Genomic DNA, 26,533 nt, shown 5'->3' with positions numbered 1-26,533 from the left:
CCACTCGTGCGTCTGAAAGGACCTGCTGAGTCGGTCCGCTAAAGTGTTCTGGACTCCAGGGAGGAACGATGCCGTGAGATGGATTGAGTGGGCGATGCAGAAGTCCCACAGGCGAATGGCCTCTTGGCATAGAATTGACGAACGTGCTCCTCCTTGCTTGTTGATGTAAAACATGGCCGTGGTGTTGTCGATGAGAACTAACACACAGCGGCCACGTAGGAGATTGAGAAATGCCTGGCACGCCAGGCGCACCGCCATCAGTTCCCGAACATTGATGTGCAGGGCTAGCTGGGGTGCAGTCCACAGGCCCTGGGTATGGTGTTCGTTGAGATGGGCGCCCCAACCCAGAGATGAAGCGTCTGTGACCAGGTGCAGAGAGGGTTGTGGGGCGTGAAATGGCATCCCCTCGCAAACCACATTGTGATCTAGCCACCAGGTGAGGGAGGTCAGGACCGAGTTCGGGACCGTGACCATCATGTTCAGGCTGTCCCGATGTGGGCGGTATATCGATGACACCCAGGTCTGGAGTGGGCGAAGCCGAAGTCTGGCATGCCTGGTTACGTACGTGCAGGAAGCCATGTGACCCAGCAGGGTGAGGCACGACCTCACCGTGGTAGTTGGGAAGGCCTTGAGCCCTTGAATAAGGCTCGTGATGGTACAAAAGCGGTTGTCTGGCAGGATGGCTTGTGCACGTCTGGAGTCTAGGACTGCGCCGATGAATTCTATTCTCTGGGTAGGTTCTAAAGTGGATTTGTCCTTGTTGAGTAGGATGCCCAACTCGTTGAATGTGTGCACTATTATGTGAACGTGAGCTCGAACTTGCTCTTTGGTGCGACCGCGTACCAGCCAGTCGTCTAGGTACGGGAACACCTGTATCCCTTGCCGACGAAGGTATGCTGCCACGACAACCATACATTTCGTGAACACTCTTGGGGCCGAGGATAGGCCGAAGGGAAGGACTGCAAATTGGTAGTGCACCTTGCTTACCACAAATCGCAGGAAGCGTCTGTGAGGCGGGTAAATTGCAATATGAAAGTATGCGTCTTTCATGTCGAGGGCGGCGAACCAGTCTCCAGGATCGAGGGAAGGGATAATGGCCCCCAAAGAGACCATGCGGAACTTCAACTTTACTACGAATTTGTTGAGTCCGCGCAAGTCCAAGATGGGTCGCAGACCCCCTTTGGACTTGGGGATCAGGAAGTAGCGGGAATAAAATCCCCTGCCCCTTAACTCTAATGGAACCTCCTCTATGGCCCCCGTCAATAGGAGCGTGGAAACCTCCTGTATAAGAAGTTGCTCGTGAGAAGGGTCCCTGAAGAGGGACGGGGAGGGGGGGTGGGAGGGGAGGAATGAAGAAAACTGGATAGCGTATCCTCTCTCTACCGTGCGAAGGACCCAACGGTCCGTGGTTATAAGGGACCAAGCACGGTGGAAATGGGAAAGGCGATCCCGAAAGGAGGGGGCTGGATCCTGGGGGATGACTGGGGCGCCGTCCTCGACCGCACCTTCAAAAGTTCTGCCTGGGGCCTGAAGGTGGCCTTGGTGGCCCCTGGTTCTGACCGGGTTGAGGGCCAGTCCACCTTCTCCTACCACCTCGCCCCCGCCTTCTGGCAGAGTCCTGTCTCTGACGAGGTGGAGGGGGGTAGAAACGTTGAGGCTGGGGTCTAAATGGTCTGCGCTGGGGACCCGCAACATGCATCCCCAGGGAGCGCATGATTGTTCTCGAGTCCTTGAGGCTCTGCAGACGAGAGTCCGTCTTGTCCGAGAACAATCCATGTCCCTCAAAGGGCAGATCCTGTAGGGTTTGCTGTAGCTCCGGAGGCAAACCCGAAACCTGAAGCCAGGAGATCCTCCGCATAGCGATACCTGAAGCCAGGGTTCTCGCAGCAGAGTCCGCTATGTCCAAGGAGGCCTGTAAGGAGGTCCGAGCCACCTTCTTACCCTCCTCTACCAAGGCCCCAAACTCCTCCCTGGAGTCTTGGGGAACCAATTCCTTGAACTTCCCCATAGAGTTCCAGGAATTAAAGTTACAGCGGCTCAGGAGCGCCTGCTGGTTAGCCGCTCTAAGTTGCAGCCCTCCGGCTGAATAAACTTTACGGCCAAACAAATCGAGGCGCTTAGCCTCCTTCGATTTGGGCGCTGCGGCCTGTTGACCGTGGCGCTCCCTTGCATTCACTGATGACCCCACCAGTGAACACGGCTGGGGATGGGTATACAAGTACTCATAGTCCTTTGAGGGGACAAAGTACTTTCTTTCCACCCCTCTCGCTGTGGGTGGGATAGAGGCAGGAGTTTGCCATATCGTAGTGGCGTTAGCCTGGATCGTGCGGATCAGGGGCAACGCCACTCTGGATGGGGCATCCGCAGAGAGGATGTTCACAATGGGGTCTTGCACCTCCACTATCTCCTCTGCCTGAAGGTCCATATTACGTGCCACCCTACGTAATAGGTCCTGGTGTGCCCGGAGATCTATCGGGGTGGACCCGTGCTCGTTGTGCCCGCCACTGCCTCATCTGGGGAAGATGAGGAAGATGCCTCAGGTGGCAAGGGATCCAAGGGCGGGGCCTGGTCCAATGAGCCTTGGAGCGGAGCATCACCTGCCCCTGGGTCCAGGACGTCAGGTGGTGCGGGCACGGAAGCCTCCATGCCCCCTGGAGGAGGGCGAGAGATGGTGGACTCTGGGGCCCTTCGCTCAGAGTGCACCGAGCGAGAGGCTGATGGTGGTGGAGCCCCTTGCGCTTGCTTGGTGGTACGCCCACGGGGTCCAAAACGACCAGTGCGAAGGTCCCTGAGCGGGATCCACCGCTACCTCCTGCCAGTGGCCCATGTCCGGATCATCGGCCTGTCCCTGAGGGGGGTATGCCGATCTCGATGCCCCATCGGAGGAGCGGGACACTGATCTGGATGGCCATGGCGGTGCCGACCGCGCCGAGACGAGCTCCGGAAGGTACGGTGCCGTACGGTGCCGGTCCAGAGATGAACAGTCCCTGTGCGGTGCCGCGAACGGTGCCGAGATCGGGATCGGTGCCGATGACCGCGTCGGTGCCGAGAGTCCGACCTGGACCTGGAATGTGATCTTGAGTAGGCCCGGTGCCGGGAGCGGCCTCTCGACGTCGAGCGTCGATCGTAGCGGTGCCGAGAACTACGTCTCGATGTCGATCGGTGCCGACGATCATAGCGGTGCCGAGACGTAGAACGGTGCCGCGACGATGATCTTAGCCGCGAGTACGACCGGTGCCGTGGTGATATCCGGCGCCGGGACTGCGAGCGGCGTGGGGACCTGCTTCGGGACCTGGACCGGTGCCGTGGTTCCAGCCCCTGCGATGGAGGGCGCATCAAGGCAGGTTTCCCCCTGGATTGGACCGGACGAGTCAACGGTGCCGACAGTGCCGGTAGTTGGGGCGGTGCCGGCTCCGTGAGAGCGATCAAGTCTCTCGCCGTCGCGAAGGTCTCTGGGGTCGACGGGAGGCACTGTATCACCGCTGGTCGCGGTGGTGACCCTGTCTGCACCGGACTCAACGGCCTCGGAGCCGGAGTCGACGGTGCTGGAGGCACCTGTTTTTGGTGCTCCACAGGCGGACGCGGCTCTACCCCCGGCACCGGGGGAGCCGGCGTCTTCAGTACGGTAGTCCCCGTCTTGTGGGATTTTTTATGTCCCGGGGATGATGAACGGCGCCGAGGCACTTGCTGTGAGTGCGGTGCCGACGGGGTCTGGTGCCGTGGAGGCTTGTCTGACGTGGTCGGAATGCTCGGTGCCGCCGGGGCACTGCGCACCAAGGCGCTAGGTGCCGGGGCTTGGCGCGCCGATGGAGCGTCCGGGCTAAGTGCCGCCTCCATAAGGAGTTGCCGAAGCCGAAAGTCCCGCTCCTTCTTGGTCCTCGGTCTGAAGGCCTTACAGATCTTGCACTTATCTGTCTGATGGGACTCCCCCAAGCACTTCAGACACGAGTCGTGCGGGTCACTCGTTGGCATAGGCTTAGCGCAGGACGCGCACTGTTTGAAGCCTGGAGCCTTGGGCATGAGCCCGGCCACGCGCCGGGGGAAAAAAGGGGGAGACAACCCCCTTAATCCCCTTTAACTATATAACAACTATTAACAAAGTGAATAAACAACTATTTAACTATATACAACTAGAACTATAACTATAACTATCAATAAACGGAATAAGCTAGGGAGAGTGGAGAACAGCTACGCCGCGCTCCACAGTTCCAACGACCGTCAGGGGCGGTAAGAAGGAACTGAGGGGGCGCCGGGTCGGCTGGGGTATATATTCAGCGCCATGAAGGCGCCACTCTAGGGGGCTCCACAGCCGACCCGCCGGTGTTGCTAGGGTAGAAAATTCTCCGACGATCGTGCACGCGGCGCGCGCACACCTAATTGGAATGGATATGAGCAAGCACTCGAAGAAGAACTGTGTTTTTCTTTGACAGCAAATCAGAATTCCCACAGAAGAAGGGCTTCGTGGCAGAGCGGCGATGACCAGACGCCGCCTTGTTTGTTCAGATAAAAATGGCCGTGGTGTTGTCTGTCAGAACTTCTACGCAACGGTCTCGTAGGTGGGGAAGGAACGCTTGGGTATGCAAGGCGGATCACCCTGAGTTCCTTGATATTGATATGGAGTTAGCTCGTTTTCCTGCCACAGACCCTGCGTTGTCAGGTCTTTGAGGTGAGCCCCCCATCCCAGCGCGGATGCATCCGTGACCAGAGTCAGGGTGGGTTGAGGAGGATGAAACTGCACCCCACCGTTTGAGGGTCCAGCCACCAGCGCAGGGAGTCGAGAGTGGGGCTCGGGACTGTAAGCACCATATGTAGGTTGTTGTGGCCCGGTCGATATACAGACGCCAACCACATCAGTAGGGGTCTGAGACGTAGTCTGGCGTGTTGCACTACATAGGTGCAAGATGCCATGTGACCCAGCAGCTTGAGAGACTGCCTCGCCGTGGTGGTGGGGAACCTGCAGAGGTTGATGATTATGTTTGTTAGAGCTAGATGCCGGGCCTCTGGGAGGAAAGCCCGAGATTGGTTTGCGTCTAAGACTGCTCCAATAAACTCTATTGTCTGGGTCGGTGAGAGTACAGACTTGCTGGCGTTCAGCATGATGCCCAAGCAGTCAAATGTGTCCATGACCAACTGCACCTGAGACTGGACTTGCTGGTGAGATCAACCCCGAATAAGCCAGTCTTTGAGGTACGGGAACACGTGAATATGATGACAGCGAAGAAAAGCTGCCACGACCGCCATGCACTTGGTGAAGACGCGAGGGGCTGTGCATAAGCTGAATGGGAGGGCTGTGAACTGGTAGTGAGTCTTGTGCACCACGAGCCAGAGAAAACGTCTGTGGGACGGGGCGATTGAGATGTGAAAGTAGGGGTCTTTCATATCGAGGGCGGCATACCAGTCTCCCGGGTCCAGAGAGGGGATGATCGTGGCCAAAGATGCGGAACTTCAGGTTGACGATGTAGTTGTTGAGCTCCCTGAGGTCCAGAATGGGCCTTAAGCTTCCTTTTGCCTTGGGAACGAGGAAGTAGCGCGAGTAGAAACCCTTGCCCCTGAGCAATTGAGGCACTTCCTCCACTGCTCCTAGGGCGAGGATTGCCTGTACCTCCTGGATGAGAAGTTGCTCGTGAAAAGGGTCCCTGAAGAGGGACAGGGAAGGAGGGTGGGAGGGGGGGGGAGATAGACCCGAAGTGGATAGAATATCCCGCCTCTATCATGCGAAGGACCCAACGGTCCGATGTAATAAGGGACCCAGCACGGTAGAAACAGGATATATGGTTCAGGAAGGGATAACTGGCTGGGTTTTGCATTGGTAGTCTGTCCTTGAGCACATCTTCAAAATGGGCGCTTAGGGCCCGAGGGGGGTGGGTGGGTGTGGATTGGCCCTGGCTCTGTCCCGAAGGAGGGCGTGATGGTCTACACCGTGGGTACCTGCTTCTCCTATGGGAGAAGTCCTGCCTAAGTCTAGGCAGGAAGGGGCATTGTTGCAGGGGCTGAGGCTTAAACGGCTTTCTTTGAGTGGCCAGGGTATGCATGCCCAAGGATTTTATGGTGTTCCTTGTGTCTTTCAGGGTATGCAGACAAGAGTCAGTTTGCTCAGTGAACAGACCCTGGCTGTCAAATGGAAGATCCTAAATGGTGTGTTGCACTTCAGGTGGGAGGCCGGATGACTGGAACCATGCATTCTGACACACGGCGATGCTGGAGGCCAAGGTGCGAGCTGCCGCGTTCGTGGCATCAAGGGAGCCCTGGAGGGAGGTTCAGGCTACCAGCTTGCCCTCCTTAGCGATGGCCCCCAGTTCTGTGCAGGACTCACATGGGAGGAGTTCCTGGAACTTAAGGATTGCAGACCACAAGTTATAGCTGTATCTGCTGAGAATCACAAGCTGGTTCACGATTCAAACTGAGAGGCCCTCCATAGAATAAATTTTACTACTGAAGAGGTCCATGTGTTTCGCCTCCTTTGATTCTGTCCGCCTGATGAGTCTCCCCTAGACACCTAAGGCAGGAGTCATGGGGGTCGCCTGTAGGCATGGGCTTGCCGCAAGAACTACAGGGTTTGAAGCCCTGGGACAGCATGCCCCAGAGCCCCGCAGGGCACTCGTTGAAGGGGAACCCCCCCCCCCCCCAACCACTACACTACACTTTAACTAACAAAGGAAACTATTTACAACGATAAGAGAATGCTAGGGAGTAGTGGAGTACTCGCTAGCAAGAGACCACTGTTCCAACAATGGTCATGGGTGGTAAGAAGGAACTGAAGGGGGGTCGGGCCGGCAGGGCCTTATATAGAGCGCCATATCGGCGCCACTCCAGGGGGCTCCACAGCCAGCCCGACAGGTAGTTGCTAGGGAAAAGTTTTCCAACTTCCGTGCATGCAGCATGCGCACACACCTAACTGGAATTGATATGAGCAAGCACTCGAAGAAGAACAGGTCCATTTTGGTGCCGAGAAAGTAATTGGCTAAGACTGTGAAGAGCCAGTCCAGACAAGATCTACTAAACAATAAGATTAAGTTACTCCTGCAACAGGTACTGCGCTCTAGGCTTTGCTGTACTCCGGTGTACACTGATTACAAGACTTACTGTAAAGCAACATTAAGAATAAGAAATTCAGATGAAAACTAACAGAAAAAAGTGATCCGCTTTTACTGTTTTGATAACAAATATGAAGTGGGATATGTGGCATACTGCAAGTTGTTTCCAGTTGTATTAGCTCCCCTACAGTTATCTATTTGATGCACATGGAGCAAAATAAAACTTGGAATTTTTTTTTTTTAAAACTGTACATTTTCCATGTTTCTGCGCACTGCCCCCGCACCTCCCATTGGCCGGGAACACAACTGAATTATACTAATAACTAGAATAGTATTACGTACACTATTGTACACAAAAGCTGAGAGAGAATATTGTTCGGGTACCGAACAGGGTCCCAACAACCGTTATGGGTGGTAAGAAGGAACTGAGTGGGGTAGGGGCGTCTCTACCATTTATATCCGCAAACAGTGGTGCATGGTAGCAGGGGGAGTACTGAGTGCACAGACACCAAGAGTGGAATGCACATGTGCAATCACTCAAAGGAGAATAATTACACTAGTGCCTGATTTGATTTATTAGTATGTAACTAGTAGCACTGGGATTTTCTGAAACTCACCGCTACTCAGTTTCGAAGGGGGTGTATATATGAATTCCCATAGTGCTAGATTCCAGCAGCTTTTCCCACCAGGTCCTACCCACTACAAGATGCTGGTAATGTCAGCAGGGGGAGAGTAAGGTCCTCAAACCCTGCTCTCCCTCTCTGTTGGGGCACTCAGGAAGCATACCTTATGTTACAGTTTTCTATCTTACTTTTGCTTTTCTAATTTTATGGGCATTTACTCAATACTGACTACCAAAGGAGACCTCCTTCACTGTTTCAGAAACTTTCATCTTGAAACAAAAGAATACAAGGAGTTGCTCTGTACCGATCAAATCTTCAGAGATGGCCAAGAAAATTGAAAATGCAAGGAGGTTTCTCTTGCATTATCAACACTGGAAAATTACACTATGTTAGAACCTCACCCCGAGGAATCTTGGTAACTAAAATTATATTAGACAACTTAGCACTCATGTGTTTAACTCTGCCCAGCTGACGCAGTGCGAACTCTAGGCTACCTAGCTGTAACTTCAAGGGAAAAATTGTTATAGAAAAGAATTTTGTTCTTAAATTTGTGTAAACAGGCCTGATCCTGCAATTTTATACAGGCTGACAGACTGTGTCCCACGTGGAATCCACATATGGGCATTCCTGCACAGACCTGATGGTTCAGAACAATAGGCGCAACCTAAGTCTCCAGGCAATAGTGTGCACCAATCAATCCATATAAGGGTTCCATGTGGGACACAGTCTGCCTGTCTGTTTGATACATTCATATCAAAACCAGAGTTGACTTCTTTTAAAAACGAATTATGAGCAATGAACAAAATCTGCTGAAAACAGATTCCGACAAGGTTATCAAATTATAAGAGAAAATGAAGACTAAAATTTTTAACTAGAGTTTTGATTAAATAAAAAAATATTTTAGTACACTGGTCTTAATTTTGTGAAAAAAAATTGTGAAGTCCTGTAATAAGAGAGTTCTAAACTTCTAATATGGATAGGCTTTTAGGAAAAAATTTACTAGATTTTTTTAAAGTACTTATGAACCCTGTTTTCCAGATCCTAATCTAGAAATCTTTTGTATCTCAATTAAGTTGTCAAATTATTCCAGTCTTCTCTACTAAATTAGTTGCAACTCTGGGCCCAACACAGAAACATGAGCAAATCATAGAGCATATAACATTAAATGGCAAATATAAAAGAGGTCAACATTTTCCAGAAAAAGTCACTGATGTATAGAGAAAGTTTTTCAGTTCATCAGGCAGAGTTTCAATCATTCAGTTATGCGTCAGTTCTATTTTAGGCAAAATAGATTAAATGACCTTTTAATGGAAAAGTCAGCTTTTAATCTGCATATTTACCATTCAAGATGTATTTAAAAAGTCACATAAAAGGATGATATTTTAGGTAGCTCTAGTGCCTGAATATAATTTTCAGAATTATATTTTCATGTAAAAAATAATCAGATTCTTTATAAAAATCTTACTATATCTGTTTCCTTTGGGCGATCTGTGATCTTTGCTACAAAGTTATTTTAATAAGTAACTATTTGAAATTTAGACCTTATCTGTGGTAAATTGATGACGTTTTGTATTTGTTAGAGGAATGTCTTAAAAGAAATTCTAATTTTACATGCCATTGTTGAAACCTAAGTTAAACATCATATACCCATCAGAAGAAATTGTACCACCCAAACAGCAGTCTCAGTGACTTTCAGTTTTAGCCATTACATAGCTAGAAGAATCTTTTACCCACAGAAACTGACAAAACCAACAGTACTACATAGTTTTAGTGGACTACTTAACTTTTAAATAAATATTACATTTATGGGTAACACCATTTTGTAAAGTGTGCCAGATGTTTTCAGTTTATATATAAATGCCATCTACACTGAACATGATTCCAGCCTACTACCAGAAGCAGAGATCCTGTTCTGGAGGATGAGTGTATCATTCAATGACAATATCTAAAGATCCTGCTGCTTGGAGAAAGAGGCAGGGTGGGGGGGGGGGGGGGGGGGAGGAGAGGAAGTCTGCCTCCTTTCTCCTCTCTTCCCCCACAACCAAAAGATCTCTTGCTGTTTCGGAGAGATGAAACTGGCTGCCAGAGCATTTACAGACTTAGATGACAAACAGTTCTTTTCACACCTGTTACATGCAACCTCCACATGCAATTTTCCTTCAATTTTTCAATTCTTGAGATGGGAGTGCATTTTAAGATTGATTATGTAATAGACACAAGATTAAATTCCCAGAAAGTACAGATTTCAAAAACGAATCTTATTTGTTTCAGTTACTTCCCCACATCAAATCCGCTCGGTTTACCAGTCTAAAGATGTTTTTTCTATCTACCAACACTGGAATCTGAAGGGCCAACATAGCTCACTGAGAGAGCCAGAATAATAAAGATTTTATAACTGATATTTAACAATTGTTAATGTGGATGCCAGAATACATTATAATCCAGGTCTCACTCCCATTCTTATATCAGGTCTGATTTATTACTTTGTAAACCCCCAGTTAATGCAAGCATACTTTATTCAGTTATATTTGCTTACTTGAACAATAAACACAGGGTAAAGGTCTACTGAGTCAGCAGACGTGCCCTTTAAATTAAGGAGGCAGAAGTGCACCTAATCAACGTTTCAAGCCTATTTCATATTTTAAAGCACATAGCCTGAAGTGATGGTAATGTTAAGGATGCAGACAAGTCAACAAAATGTTTCAATGCAATTTTTTTATCTTGAGTATTTCAAAATAGGAACTTTTTTTTTTTTTTTTTAATTCATACCTCAGCTGGTTCACTAGTGCTTATGGTCTTCAAAGAAAAAGCTATTTCCTGTTGTGGTTGAGCTTTTGCAGTATCCTCCTGAAATTCCTCTCCAACCTCTCTATCCAGGTCTTCAGCATCCTACAGAAAAAAGAAGGGAATGAGCCAACAGCTGCAGAAGAATTCCATTATCCTTTTCCTGTTAAGTCTTGGTTCTGTTGTGATACTAACTCAACTAGGTTGCATGAATGACATTAAGAGAAGTAAACATGTAAAGAAAGTATTAGATTAATACACCTGGACATGCAGTACAGGCCAGGATTATTACAAATAGTTTCTAGAACGTAGCACGAAAATATCTATTGAGGTAAATCAGTGATGTCCTGAAGGCAATAACCTATACAAGTAAATTACTTATCACAAACAAAATTAAGTGTTTTAAATTATGAATCACTTTAAATGTATGTACAAAGTGTGTGAATATGTAAAATGTAAGTGTGTGTGAAATTTAAAGTGAAGTTCTATTCTGAAAAGTGATTGTGTAAAAATGTCATTTGGGGTTTGATATTTGTTAATTCCATGCTCAGTTTACAAGTAAAAAGACGTTCCTAACCATGAGCCCTGCAGACTAAACCTGAACTCTGCTTATTTCATAAGTCAACACTATTAATGAAGGTTTTGCAGAAAAAGCTAAGCCCTCAGTGATGTATATGCAACTCTACTGTCTTCAAATTAGGTCTAGAGAGAAATCTTTCCATTTTAGGTGTTTATATAGCCCCAACCACCATGGTATCTGAGCACCTCATAATCTTTGTGTATTTATCCTCACATCACCTCTATAAATTAAGAAAGTACTTTTATCCCCATTTTACAGATGGGGGAACTGAGGCACAGAGGCCTAGTGACTGCCCAAGATCACACAAAGTCTGTGGCAGAGCAGGAAATTGAACCCAAGTGTCCCAAGACCAAAGCTATGCCCTAAACACTGGACCATCCTTCTCCACACACTCCCATCAGCTTGCACAGATGGAACCAATCAGACTGTAACAATTCTGTTGGTGAACGAGGAGGAATAGAATCCAGCTCACTCATTTTTAGTTAACAGACGTCAAAGGCAGTTTAAAACAAAACAAAACACAAAAAAAACCTTACTTTTGGTCACTCAAATCAGCAGATATGACTGACCACACTGGAAGTATATCCATTGAATAAGTTCCCATCTGTACACAATCATTTTTCAAATGAGAAAATCACTGTCAGACCTACTTTAGTGTTCTGGATTTAAACTGTAAACTAGTTTGTCCTACTGTAATAGCAGTCTAACCTTACAACAGGCTCTCATATTGACAGTTCTATATGCACCCATCAAGCAAGAGATTTAAATAATTTAGGTTTTTTAATACTGTTTATAAGCTCTGTGGATGGTAAGAAGTTATTCTCACCTTTTGTACATTTAGGCTGATATACAAATCCAAAAAAGGTAGCTTTCTTAAACTGAGAATCAGAACGAAAAGTATTAAACAAGAACTTTATGAAACATATCTGGAGATGCAAAATTAAATGAAATTAGAGATATTAGAGTGTAGCTAGCACTTGATTCCTTGGATAGGAATCAATTTGACAGGATAATTGACAGGTAGGTTACATGTAACTATAGTATCTGGAATTCAGAATATATTGCCTCCGCAGGTCCCTGTTGGAGGAGTTGTTTCTTGCAAGCCACAGGCCATTATACAGAAGAGACACAAACACTGAGTGTGGAATTTGAGCATTCCAAGCTGTGGTTTTAGAAGCTCTGCTCCTTTAGAACCCTCATTTCTTCTTTACCACAAGTAAGATATTGCAAATCTACAGTGCCTTTCCCTCTCTCCAAAGGCATTAGTTACAAATCCCAGTTGATGGTTAAATCTCTCTTTATGAAACTGCCTCTGCAGAGTCTCACTGTAAGTGACTGGCAAGTAGTACCAGTCCCAAGGAGTGAGACCAATTAAAAAAAAAACAAAAACAAAAAGAAAATAAACCCCCCCAAAAACACCAAAGGACTGCTTTCCCCCCAAAAACATCCAGTATGACTCCAGATTTGAGATAGCAATGATTTGTAAAATGTCTAAACTGAACTGTGAAAGGCAGCCCTGCATTTGATATACATTTGAGAACAAGCAGCCAAAGTAGTTACTCTCCCAGTAGAATGAGCTCACCCTGTCCGGGAACACTAGTAGCACTAGATAGAGGTGAAACTCTTGTGCTATCTTTGAAAATACTATGAACTACTGAGGTGACCTAAGGAACTCTTACTCCGGCCCAGGTAGTAACTAACATCTTGTTCAAACCTAGCTTGCTGAGATAGAGCATAGCTTCTCCTAGGAAGTTATGATTCCTGGAGACTTAGAATTTCATACAAAATCAAGTTAAGTTACGATCTTAGGTGAGAGTTTACATAAAGTCACATCACTACCATATCATTAGGGTATACGGTATAAGACAGTCTGCCAAAAGAACTTTCAGCTCACTCATATTGTACCTATATTTAAGAAAGGAATAAAAATGATCTGGGAAATGACAGGCCCATTAGTTTGACCTCAACTGTATCGTAGAATCATAGGAAGAGACCTCGAGAGGTCATCTAGTCCAGTCCCCTGCACTCATGTCAGGACTAAGTATTATCTAGACCAGGGGTCGGCAACGTTCAGCACGCGGCTCGCCAGGGTAAGCACCCTGGCGGGCCGGGCCAGTTTTATTTACCTGCTGACGCGGCAGGTTCGGCCGATTGCAGCCCCTCTGGCCGCGGTTCGCCGTCCCGGGCCAATGAGGGTGGTGGGAAGCGGCGCGGGCTGGCCACGGCTTCCCGCCGCCCCCATTGGCCCGGGACAGCGAACCGCGGCCAGTGGGAGCTGCGATCGGCCGAATCTGCCGCGTCAGCAGGTAAATAAAACTGGCCCGGCCCGCCAGGGTGCTTACTCTGGCGAGCCGCGTGCCAAACGTTGCCGACCCCTGATCTAGACCATCCCTGACAGATATTTGTAAGGTCTTAGAACAAATTTTGAAAGAGAAAGACTGAGATAAATGGTAACTGGGATAAAATACAAAATGGTTTTACAAAAAGTAGATCATGCTAAACCAACCTGATCTCTTTCTTTGAGAAAATAACCAATTTTCTAGACAAAGAAAATGCAGTAGAATTAATCTACCTGGATTTCAGTAAAGCATTTTATACAGTTCCACATGGGAAATTAGTAGTTAAATTAGGATGATGGCAATTAATGAGAACAGAAAGGTGGGTAACAAACTGTCTAGAGGGGAGACTACCATGGGTCAAGCTGAAAGGTAAATTACCAGGCTGGGTGGGGACTACTAGTGGAGTTCCTCAGGGATCAGTCTTGGGACAATCTTAGGGCTGGTCCACACTAACCCCCACTTCGAACTAAGATATGCAACTTCAGCTACGTGAATAACGTAGCTGAAGAGAAGTATCTTAGTTTGAACTTACCACGGGTCCACACGCGGCAGGCAGGCTCCCCCGTCAACTCTGCGTACTCCTCTTGCGGAGCAGGAGTACCGGCGTCGACGGTGAGCACTTCCGGGATCGATTTATCGCATCTAGACAAGACATGATAAATCGATCCCAGAAGATCGATTGCTTACCGCTGGACCCGGAAGTAAGTATAGACGTACCCTTATTTAACATTTTCATTAATGACCTTGGCACAAAGAGTGGGAACGTGCTAATAAAATTTGCAGATGACACAAAGTTGGGAAGTACTGCCAATATGAAAGAAGACTGGCATATCATATAGGAAGACCTGGATGACCTTGAAAACGGGAGTAATAGAAATGGAGTAAAATGAAACATAATAGCACGAAGTGTAAGGTCATGCACTTTGGGATGAACAACAAAATTTTTTTGCTATAAATTGGGGACATATCAGTTGAAAGCAACAGAGGAGAAACAAGACACGGGTGTACCGGTCAACCACAGGACGATTATGAGCCTCCAATGCAATGCAGCAGTGAAAAAGGCTACTGCAATATAGGATGCATCAGGAGAAGTATTTCCACCAGAGACAGGGAAGTGTTATTACCTCATCTGGAGTACTGTGTGCAATTCTGTTGTACCATGTTTCAGAAACATGAATTCAAAGTGGAACAATTCACTGAAACATTCTGAAATAATCTATCACTGACGCATTAATACATACTCAAATTTGCTCAATCCAAAGGAAAAAGTTTAGGTTTGAAATCAGACAAATGTTCTAACCATTAGAAGACTGGAGCTCTGAAACAGCCTTACAAGGGAAGTAGTGGGGGCAAAAAGCCTAACTTGTTTCAAGACTTAGCTTTACAGAGGGGACTGCATGATGAGGTGGCTTATAATCACATATGGCCTATCCATGACTGCTCTTAGGAAATGTGTCCTATCTTCAGCCATTGGAGATAAGATGGGGAAGGGCTCTGAGTTACTACAGAGAATTCTTTACCAGGTGTCTGGCTGCTGGGTCTAGCCCACATGCTCAGGGTCTGACTGCCATGTTTAGGATCAGGAAGAAATTTCCCCCGCCAGATTGGCAGAGACCCTGGCGAATTTTTTGCCTTCCTCTGGTCCGAACTAGAGTAAATTGTGGATTCTCTGTAACTTGAAGTCTTTAAATCAAGCTTCAAGGACTTCAGTAACTCAGCCAGAGATTATGGTCTTATTACAGGAATGGGTAAGTAGGATTCCGTGGCCTGAAATATACAGGAGGTCAGAGTAGATGATTATGATGGTTCCTTCTGGCCTTAAAGTCTGTGAGTTATTCCCCTATGTAATACAATGGTCAAGCAGTCTCTTCCGAAAGACAGGACACCCACTGCGGAGGAAAACAATGGTTGCTAGGTGCACCCTTAGTGAAGATCAGAAACTTTATTTTGCTGAGGATGATAAATAGTTCAGGATAAGCAAAACTGAACTGGTTTGGGAAGAACACCCACATTTTCCCTCATGTTTCATGATTTTTCTGTTGATCAACAATTAAATATTTGATGTTTAATTAATCTGATGAACATGATTCAATTTTTTGAATTATGTTCACCAAAAGAGTCAGGCAGCTATTTAGAACTGGCATTAATCAGTCAAGTATTCGAATCATGTTAATTCTTGACAAGCAGAAACAGAATATAATTCAAAAGTATTGAAAAAAATCAAGTGCATCTTTTAAAATTAATCAAGGATTTTGCCCCAGACAGATCAGTAATACATGTTCTTATTTTATTGTACCTGTGTAGGAGAGCTAGCTTCTTCACCTTGCTTCTTTTTCTTCTTCTTCTTCTTCTTGGATTTGCCACTAGTACAGCTCTGGAGAGTTGGCTCTGCTTTTTCTCTCTCATCATCTGAAGCCTGAGTATTAGACGTACAAAACTGAGTTCAAAGAAAGTATAATTTCTCACTGCTTTTCGCTGACCTTCTAAAGATGGTATGCATGTCAATCCTTTGTATTGTTTGTACTTAAATTCTTAAAGCTGCAAATGGCCAGATAGATTGAACTGGTAAAATTAAGAGTATTTTGGTAATAGAAAAACATTCTTTTCATGCTATTTAGCAAACACTATCAACAGCAACTTGACTGGCAAATGGCCAAGATAATGACATATTTGCTTTGCATAATCAAAATACCAAAGTCATGGTAGGCACTATGAGCTTTCCTCTCAATACTAGCGCAATAGCTCGACATTTTTAGTCTACAGTGAGCACTCTACTTCTATCCCTTCCTTTGTAAATTACTCCAGAGTATAGCGGTAGAGCCAGTGCTATGATAAGCTATATTAAAGATACTTTGAAAAAATGTCATCCACCTGCAATTGTATGGGAAGGCTGCAGAGCAAAATGCAAGCACTGAGAAAATGTTCATTTTAAGGAATTGCTGCCCTATACCAATCCTAATTTGGGCAATGAGGAGTGAAACATTAAATGTTTTCCTTCTTGACTGTTGTGCTTTTATGTTTGTAACAATAACTGCACCACTATACATATTCAATGAAAAGTCAATGTAGTGTGGGAATTAAATTGCCTGTTTATTGCTACCATGCACTACTATAATCCAAAAAAGGTAGTAAAGGATAAGGTAGGGAATTTAGTATGCAATAAGTTAGGTTATCTACCTTCTGAACATCAGATAATGGTTCCTCAGGCTGTGGAATAGAAGCCTTTTCTTCATCTACCCAGTTCCCCCACTCTTCTGCTGGTGCATTCCAATCAGAGCTGGGATCAGCAGAAGAAAGACCATCTACGAAGGTTAAAAATAATGACAGTTTCAGGAAAACCTACTTATTCTACAATACGATTGTCAGTTTTCAGCAAAATGCCAAAAGCACTTCAAGAGTCAATCCTGTAATAAACTCTACATTTTCTTGCTGTTAAGATAGTACAAACTCATTTTTAATGTTATAGATTTATTTTTTATTAATAAGTAGAAGACGCTTGACGAGGGCTTGAGGTAGGACCTAATTGCTTTGAGATCCTCCAATGGAATGCATAATAGAAGGACCAATTTAAATATTTAAAATAATGTAATATTTTAAATTTCTAAAGTGATTTTTTTCTAGGTGGGCAATACTGTTATTTCCAATAATAATACAAAATACTAAAAGTCAGCAAAGATTTAAATTTCTGGAGAATTAATTTTCTTGGCCAAAATTGTTATCAGTATGAATTCTTTATAAACTGCATCCACATTTACTGACAAATTAAGATCTTGGAAGAAAGATATGTTATTACATAAATTGGTACAAAAAGGATATTAGTTCTCATTTTCAACAGTTAGCCCAGTTCTTCAAACCATGGTATGAGCAGTCAAGGTGACTCTTTGTAAGCAGACTGGTATATAAATGCGTTCTGTTGATTTGATTTTAATCTTGAACTTAAAAGTTGATTTACTGAGTTTTTGCATACTGTATTTTTCTTCAAGTTTTGCAGGTCTTTGCTCCATTTTTCCATTAGGTTGTTTATTTCACTGAGGACTGTGCAAATATGTTGTCACTGATGAATGTGACAGATTTAATAAGTCAATTCATATTTCATAGAGTAGAAATACTGATTAGAGCGAATTATGAAGAAAGGTGGAAACACTCTTTTATACAGAGTGACAACAAGTGAGTTTCAAAGTTAACATCTTATGCCATGTACCATAAATATGAGTAGACTAAAGAAATTAAGGTAAAAGAGAGAAAAGGAAAAAAAAACCCAACTTGCTTACCAATGATGAATAGTCTGATTTCAGAATATTTATATTTGCATCCCTTTCGTCCATGCATTGACTTCTCCAATCATTTAAAATACTGCCAAAACTGAACTCCCTCCCACCTTGGGGTGAAGTTAGTGTAACAAGCTAGTAAGACAGACTAATATGGTTCAATTATAGCCTAACATCTAAAATCCTTAGCAAAATACTGGCTTCTCACTTGAAGGTCCCAAAGTTGTCCATTCTTTTCTATTCAATCTGATACTGGCACTACCTCTGCATCTGAATACTACTTTTATTTGCATCCAACCTGAAACAGGGGATAATGTACACAAATATGTACACTTTACACGTTTCCCACTTCTCTCACATTTGTACTTCAGTTATTTGATATCCATGACATTATTGAACTATGTAATAAACATTCCCAGCGGCTCAACATGCTCAGGAATTTGGCTAACTATACCCTTTAGAATTCAGACAAGTGATTGACCCTAAGATGATTCTAAGAGCTATAAAAAAAGCAAGTTTGTATTATTAAATCGGATGAAAAAAGACTGAGTGCTGGACTAGTTGTGTCAAACTGGTCATACAGAATCTACACTATTTGCATGTATTACTTCCTTGCTGCTCTTAAAGATACTATCTTTCTACAAGCAATTTAGTAATTGTTTAATAAATAATACAGTAGTATAGTTGACAGGATAAAACTTATTAGCCAATAACACTATAGCTACTGTTTCCTAGACTAATCAGCCAATGGATATGTCCATAGATTGATATGGAAATAAACATCCATAAATATTAAGCAGTTTAATGTGAAAATATCTTAAACAAGACAGTAAGTGTTCTTTACAAGTATAGTATTAATAGTAGGGACTAAGATTTAAATATTCAGTTACATTAATATTTTATACTCTTCACATTTGGAAAGACTGATCTGTGTTGAGGAACTACAAGAGCATATTTCAAATGTACAAGAAAAATTCAAGAGTTAATGATGAAACTGAGCTTTATATACCAGTTCTTAAATGATTTCAGGGGTATTCACTCTGGGGGACATTTATATATAGTCAATAATTGTGTGCTTTTACTATTATTAGATGAGCAGCAAAGAGTCCTGTGGCACCTTATAGACTAACAGATGTATTGGAGCATGAGCTTTCGTGGATGAATACCCACTGGCCACTACATGCATCTGACGAAGTGGGTATTCACCACTCATGTTCCATACATCTGTTAGTCTATAAGGTGCCATAGGACTCTTTGCTGCTTTTACAGATCCAGACTAACATGGCTACCCCTCTGATATTAGATGGTTCACAGAAAACAGGCTGAATTCAAATGTCTTCCAATACTCAGTAAAGCATACAGTGTGCTATGACCAATACATAAACTGAGCTCAGAGGCTTGTTATGTACTCATGCGCTGGAGTATTAACCCACTCTATTGGATCCCATTGCAGTATCTCCGTAATATTAAGCCAGTACACTTCACTCTGGGATTCAATTACTTAAGACTATTTCTAGCAAAAACCAGAAGAAACTGGATGCAGTTTTTTTCCATATCTTAAACAGGTAAATTTCCTTAACGAAGTGTTTTAGCTTAAAAAAAATATCTATTTGAGGACTATTTTATATTTACATAATCATTAAAACTATGAATTTCAGCTGTAAGTAAGTTTCCTGATATTTGGGCCTTAAATTGACATTTAATATAACAGAAATGAAAGAGATATAAAGCAAAAGCAACAGAATATAAAACCAGAAGCCAGTTAATGTAAAAGTTCAGACTGTGTGGCTGAAAAAAGCAGAGAAAATTTTAAATCACAAGAATTTTAGAGGAACATACTTAACCCAGACCATTCATCATCAACATGGGGCTGACTGCGGCTTAAATCCCACTGAAAATCAGAAGTACCAGGCTGAGTAACTGGCTCATTGCTAGATCCTGAAAGAGAGCCGAAGGAATACACTTATGAAAATTTTGGAATTTTTGTTAGCTTATAAACTTGGGTCTGTGGTGCTGAGTTCTCTTATTTAAAAATAAAAGGAAGTAACAAGGTAAGGTAAGGTAAGAAAAAGAGGGAGAATCCAGCAAACAAAAGAAAACTTATCAGAGAATTCTGAGTGAGCAGGAATTCTGCTCTCTCCCCTTCTCCTGTGCATATTTTAAGTCAGAAGGAGCAAAAAACAATTATCAGGATTTCAAAACTCATTAGATTCACTGTGACATTTCTTGCAATTTGAAGTTCTACATTCAGAAGGACAGACATAAATGTCTTCTGGAGATCCTCTATAGCAGCAGGCTGGCCTGCTAGTCCAGCAGAAACATACTGGACTATGGTACCAAATGTAATCTCTCTTTTTCAAGCCAAGAGAGGGGAACACTGAAGAGTGCACCCAACATTCAGTCACAGTGATAAAGGACACCACAGACTGCCTTCAAAATGGAGCATATTCAGCGGGAAGAGCAGGGACTTGGAGATCCCAGTAAAAGAAAAAAAAAAAAAATAGAAATACTGAAACCAAAAGAGAAAATTAAGGGATCACAGGCTATGGAGAAAGAAATAAACACTGACTACACAACATTCCACTGAACCTTGTTTATTGTTGATTGTATATTGAGGGCACAACAGAGTCTTATGAAAATGGTAAAATTACTTGCCTGTAATTCTGCTTTTCTGAAGATCTCTTATAGCAGCGGTTCTCAAACTGGGGTCTGCGGAGGGTACTCCAGGGGATCCGCAAGTCATGTCAAGAGCCGCTGGCCCCGCTGATCAACTCCTCTCCCACCCTCCCAGCGCCTCCTGCATGCTGCTGAACAGCTGTTCCATGGCGTGCAGCAGGCACTGGGAGAGAGGGGGAGGAGTAGAGATGGGGCACGCTTGGGAAGGGGGCGGAAAGAGGCGGGGAAGAGGGGCGGGGTGGAGTGGGGATGGGACCGGGGCTGAGCAGGGGTTGAGCACCCCCAGGGAAAATTAGAAGCCAGCTTGGGGGTCTGTGAAAAATTTTAAATCAAAATGGGGGTCCCTAGGTTACTAAAGTTTGAGAACCGCTGTCTTATAGGATTCTCACTCCTGGCTCTTAACTCTACTAGTTCTTAAGGTTTAAAGGTTTCACCATTGAGTGCAGTGTAGCAGGACAGAGTAAGAGCAATCATCATTGCTGGCTGTTATATGCAATACCCTGTTGAGTACAAATGCTGCCCTCCAAGTGTTACAGTCAGCTGTCTAGATTGTGCAGGAGGCAAAGCTTCCAGGATAAACCAATACTGGTGGAGCATTGAAAGAATGCTAGCAAAGTTTTCCAGCACCCAGAAGACACAGTAGGTGGCAGTGCCCCGAGAGGTCTGAGAAATCTATGAATCCTTTTATTCATTCCCTTCCTTCATGGTCCACTAGGATAAAAGGATTGCCTGAACTTCTCTCTCAACATGTTCATAATCTTTGCAGCTACATCAAATCTCATGCTTCAGGGCTTCAGCCAGTTGTCTGCAGAGGTTGGGAAGGAATTTTTTTCCTGATGCACAACTGGCTTGGTTTATTCTGCTCTGGTTTTTTCCCCACCTTTCTCTAAAGCAGAGATTGGCCACCAGATTGGGGAGATCAGTACTTTGAGGCGGTACAGAGAATCTTGTTCCTCAGATGTCTGACTGATATGTCTTGCTTACACAACTGATTCATTTCTGACCCAAAATCTGGCAATTTCTCCCCAAGTGAGATTGGCAGGGACCTGGAGTGGGGTTTATGACTTCCTCTACAGCATGGAACATTGATCACCTTCTAATCTCATGTGAAGAATTTCCTACCATAGCTGGGATTTTAGGCATTGCTACCACTACCGCGACTTAAGTTTCTCCTATTCTCTGCTTGTGACACACAACAGTTTAATCTACTGAGAACTGATATGTTTAGTCCAACTAAACTCATTGGGCTCAATATAGGAGTATTTGTGGCAAATTTAATATCCTGTGATGTCAGACTAGATCCAAAGGTACTTTCTGGCATTAAATTCTATGAAATTAGATACTGGAGCATCTAACTCAGGTGTTGGAGTGCCAAAATACTGGCTGTAAAGAATACGGTGATGAACACACACAACAGTGCCAGATAAGAGAGACATCCAGGTGGAGACACACCAAAGTACAGCAGAACCCGGTTTATCTGATTTAATTGAGACCAGGGCTAGATTGGATAATCAAAAATTCAGATAATCCAGAGAATGGGAGAGTGCGAGACTGCAGCACTGTCTAACGGACGTAAGAAAGATTGCCCACTTCTGGACCTGTGCACACACTGGTTGTTCAGTTAATACGAAGAGCTGGATAATGGAGGTCAGATAATCAGTGGAACAGTGGAAAAGGAGGTGGAAAGAGTGCCCCAGGAAAGGCAGAAACACTAGAAAAAAGAAACAGCTGAGATGCTTCACAGAACTTGCACGAGCACTCAATGCAACTGCTTCACAAAAAGTTTAGGTAAATATGCCAAGTTGACTGGAGGAATGGGCAAATAAATATGCAACAAAGGAACTCAAAACTGGAATGAGACAAAAGTGCAGTCTCCAACATGCCGCTTCTCCTTTGCGGACAGTGGTCTTCTAGGAGGTGATGCAGTGTTTAGAAAGCAGTATTTATACTTGGCAGAGGTAGCATACAAGAGTTATTAGGAGGTCTAGCTTGCAATCCTCTCTGCTACTGCACCTTTCTAGGGTAAAAAATACTTTTAAGAGTTAAGGGAGTTATTCCAGTATCACACTAAGGAGCTAAGACATAGAATTTACAATCCTACATATATGGTATCTTTAGGGAATTATGTTAATGCTCCTTCATCAGGAGTCTGAAATTGACATCTGCAGCAATGCCCAAGTGTTCCTAAACACAGATTGCTTCTGATGAATGATGAGCAGAACAGGAAGGATCTGGAAAAGACACTGAGGTGACAATCTCATATTTAGTCTAGCTTTTGGGTTTTTATTTATCATTTTGGAGAATGAGGTATTTATTCTAATTGCATAACACTTAAATGTATAATACATAAAAACCAATTCCATGATTAAAGATGTGGCAAATTCTTTTTCTACAATTTAGGCTTAGACTATACTAGCGATTTATGTCAGTATAACTATGTTGCTCAGGGATGACGAAAATCCATACCCCCTGAGCAACACAGTAATACTGACCTAACTCCCAGTGTAGACAGTGCTATGCTGATGGGAGGATTTCTCCTGTTGACATAGTTACTGCCTCTTGGGGAGGTGGATTACCTATGCTGATGAGAGAAGCCCTCCAATTGGCATACATAGTGTCTTCACTGAAGCACTATAGCAGCGCAACTGCATCCGTACTGCTGCAGCCTTTTAAGTGTAGACAATGCCTCTGTCTTGCGAACCACAAACTATAACCATGTCTGCAGAACGATTATTGAAGAAAAAAAAAACAGGGTGTCTAATTTAAGTACAGTTGTAGAAAAAGCTTTGCAAAGTTTAACATACCAGAAATTGCAGGATTTAGTCCTAAGGAAGTGAAAGAGGCAGAATTTGGTTCAGAGGCCTTGATCCTTCCATCTACATTCCAGGCAGCTGAAAAAAAAAATAAAGAGCTTGATAACTTCACACTTTATTTTGCCATATTGAAGGCATCTAAAAATCAGTTGTCTAAAGCTGTAGGAATATGGTCAAAAAAATCAGAAGACATTCCAACCGCAAGACAAAGTCTCATCCTAGTAAAATATTACCTGTGGCTTTAAGTTGTCTTCTTATAGTACTCAGTAAGCAAGAGTAAAAGTGGGTGAGGCAATATTTTTTAATTGGACCAGCTTCTGTTGGTGAAACAGACAAGCTTTCAAGCTACACAGTGCTCTTCTTCAGGCCTGGGAAAGGTACTCAGGGTAGGTCTATGCTTAAAACGCTGCAGTGGCTCAGCTTCTCCCATCAGCATAGTTAATCCACCTCCGTGAGACACCAGCAACATAGTTATACACCTCTACCCCGATAGAACGCTGTCCTCGGGAGCCAAAAAAATCTTATCGCGTTATAGGTGAAACCACGTTATATCAAACTTGCTTTGATCTGCCAGAGTGCGCAGCGCCCCGCCTCCCCCAGAGCACTGCTTTACTGCGTTATATCCGAATTCATGTTATATCGGGGTAGAGGTGTACTGATTTAAGTTTAGACATGGCTTCAGTGTCACAGGTAAATACAAGGTGGAAAAGATTGTTTAGCACGATAACATTCTAAGGCAGTGGTTCTTAACCAGGGGTCCGGGGCCCCTTAGGGAGCGGCAAAAAGGTTTCAGGGGGGTCCGCCAACGATGGCGGGCATTAGAATTGCTAGAGCCCAGGACAGAAAGCCAAAGCCCTGCCACACAGGACTGCAGCCCAGGGTCCCAAGCATCGCCACCCGGGTCTGAAGCTGAAGCCTGAGCAACTTAGTTTCGCTGTGCTCCCTGTGGCATGGGGCCCCGGGTAATTGCCAGGCTGCTATCCCTTAATGCCGGCCCTGGCTTTTATATGCAGAAAAAGAGTTGTTGTGGCACAGCTGGGCTGTGGAGTTTTTATAGCATGTTGGGGGGAGCCTCAGAAAGAAAATGATTGAGACCCTCTGTTGTAAGGGAAAATTCAAGGTGAAATGGCCCGTTAACACCTCCGCAATCATAGAACAAAAGGGCGGCGGGTTAGGGGTTACAGATTGTTGTAGTTATCCAGTGTCTTTATTGAGACCATGTTTTTAATGTCTAGCAAAGTTATGAACTTAAGCTCCCTGGTTCATCTTTTGAAGGGCAGATTACACTTAAAATGCTGCATTAGAAGCTCTCCCATCGACATAGTGCTCTCTACACAGGCGGTTGGGTCAGTATAACTCTGTCACCGATCCACCCCCAAGCGGCACAGTTATACCAATACACGTCTGTAGTATACACCTGGCCAAAGTTGTTGTGCAGGTTTCCTTTGAGGACAAGGACTGAGAGGTCAGATATGGAGCGATCATTTTGTGAAAAGTGTTAGTCTACAGCAGGGGCAGGCAACCTATGGCACGCGTGCCAAAGACGGCACACAAGCTGATTTTCAGTGGCATTCACACTGCCCAGGTCCTGGCCACCGGTCCGGGGGGCTCTGCATTTTAATTTTAAATGAAGCTTCTTAAACATTTTAAAAACCTTATTTACTTTACATGCAACAATAGTTTAGTTATATATTATAAAGACATTCTAAACGTTAAAATGTATTACTGGCACGTGAAACCTTAAATTAGAGTGAATAAATGAAGACTCAGCACACGACTTCTGAAAGGTTGCCGACCCCTGGTCTACAGTAACAAGGTGTTTTTGTCTTATTTTTCTGTACGAATTCATTTGAGAGTTTAGTGATTGTCTGGTTTCACCCACATAGTTGTTACTGGAGCATTTAATGCACTGGATGAGGTACACAGCATGTGAAGGTCCTATAGATCTTGAAAGATGTTGTGTTGGGAGGTGTTAATCATCATGGCAGCTGAAGTATGTCTGCAGGTTTTGCATCGGTTATGGCAGAGTCTGGTGTTGCTTTGAGTTAGCAGGTTCTGGTCTGTGGGGATTCTGATTATGGTAAGGCTGCAGGGGTTGTTTGAACACCAGAAAGGGGGCCTTAGGAAAGATCTCTCTTTCACAGAGGTGGGCAAACTACAGCCTGGGGACCACATCCGGCCTGCGGGACCGTCCTGCCTCCTGACTAGGGAGGCTAACCCCCAGCCCCGCCCCTGCTGTCCTCCCTGCCCCACAGCCTCAGCGCGATGTAACGCAACACCAGCACTCTGGGCGGCGTGGCTGGCTCTGGCCCTGCTGTGTGGCTGCGAGCGCCTGCCGCTCTGAGCGGCACGCTAAGGGGGCAGGGAGCAGGGTTGGATAAGGGCAGGAGGTTCCGGGGGGCAGTGGCGGTTCGATAGGCATGGGATTCCGGGGGGGGAGGGGGCTGTCAGGAGGCGGGGGTGTGGATAAGGATCAGGACAGTCAGGGGACGGGAAGTGGGAGGGGCAGATAGGGGGCAGGGGCCAGGCTGTTTGGGGAGGCACAGCCTTCCCTACCTGGCCCGCCATACAGTTCCGCAACACCAATGTGGACCTCGGGCCAAAATGTTTGTCCACCCCTGCTCTTTCAGGATGTGGTCCTCATCGAGCATGGGTTGTAACTGTTTAACTGTACCCTATATAGGTTCCAGTGTAGGATGGTAGGTGACAATTAGAGGCATGGGGTGTTTCTGTATTGAAGCATTATCTCAGTCAATGCTGAGGCCCTAAACTTGCACCTCACTCCGTCAGCTTGCAATATCCGGCCAATTTTGAGAGGCTTGCTCCCCCGTGCCTTCCAAATTCAGACTTTTCTAAAAAATAAAAAATGCTTTTGCCATAGAGTTGCTCATTGGTGCCGAATTGCCTACAGTTGTTCATTTTTTAGAAAAAAAGTCTTCAATATTTACCTCAAATATAAGCCTAAAAAAATCCCAGTAAAGACAAATGTTTAATAAACATTAGTAAACAAATGTTTACATAAATCAAATTGGAATTTCTTTGTGATCAAGTTGAAAATGCCTTGGATTCGAAATTCATTAGCCACCACTTAAAAAAAATATGAATTACTAAAAACAAAAAATATATCCACAAGGCCCTCAACCAACCATTTCTACATTTGTACACTACTGATTTTTAGTAGTGCTTTGGGGGAGGGCAAGCAGTTTTCTACATGACTGTAGGGAAAAAACTGAATGTGTTACAAATATAAAATATAGACGTTCAAAGCAGCCGAACTGGATTGTTTTCCTAAATACCAGGACTCAAATCAATTTATCAATATTAACCAAGGAAATAACTTTATACTAAATAGCAACAAGATTACAAAATGACAATTATGTTTTTAAGAATCCCAACATTGTTTTACCTTTACTAAA

The 26,533-nt window shown here is 44.5% G+C and overlaps 1 protein-coding gene across 3 annotated transcripts in view; it reads right to left on the bottom strand.

The window, feature by feature from the left end:
* The window catches only part of MTDH (metadherin), a 65,396-nt gene that overhangs the window by 10,477 nt on the left and 28,386 nt on the right, over positions 1–26,533 (bottom strand). The window contains exons 7-11 of one of the 3 annotated variants that reach the window (XM_008168347.4): positions 23,109–23,195; positions 19,468–19,566; positions 16,538–16,662; positions 15,657–15,776; positions 10,427–10,546 (exon numbers count right to left, since the gene is read on the bottom strand). In XM_008168347.4, coding sequence (XP_008166569.2) covers positions 10,427–10,546; positions 15,657–15,776; positions 16,538–16,662; positions 19,468–19,566; positions 23,109–23,195 — 551 coding nt within the window. The remainder of the gene's footprint in view (positions 1–10,426; positions 10,547–15,656; positions 15,777–16,537; positions 16,663–19,467; positions 19,567–23,108; positions 23,196–26,533) is intronic. The other 2 variants (XM_008168348.4, XM_042845089.2) reach the window with 2 other exon arrangements.

This window comes from Chrysemys picta, chromosome 2 (assembly GCF_011386835.1).
Source record: "Chrysemys picta bellii isolate R12L10 chromosome 2, ASM1138683v2, whole genome shotgun sequence".
NCBI lineage: Eukaryota > Metazoa > Chordata > Testudines > Emydidae > Chrysemys > Chrysemys picta.
This window is presented reverse-complemented; position numbering and strand designations above follow the sequence as displayed.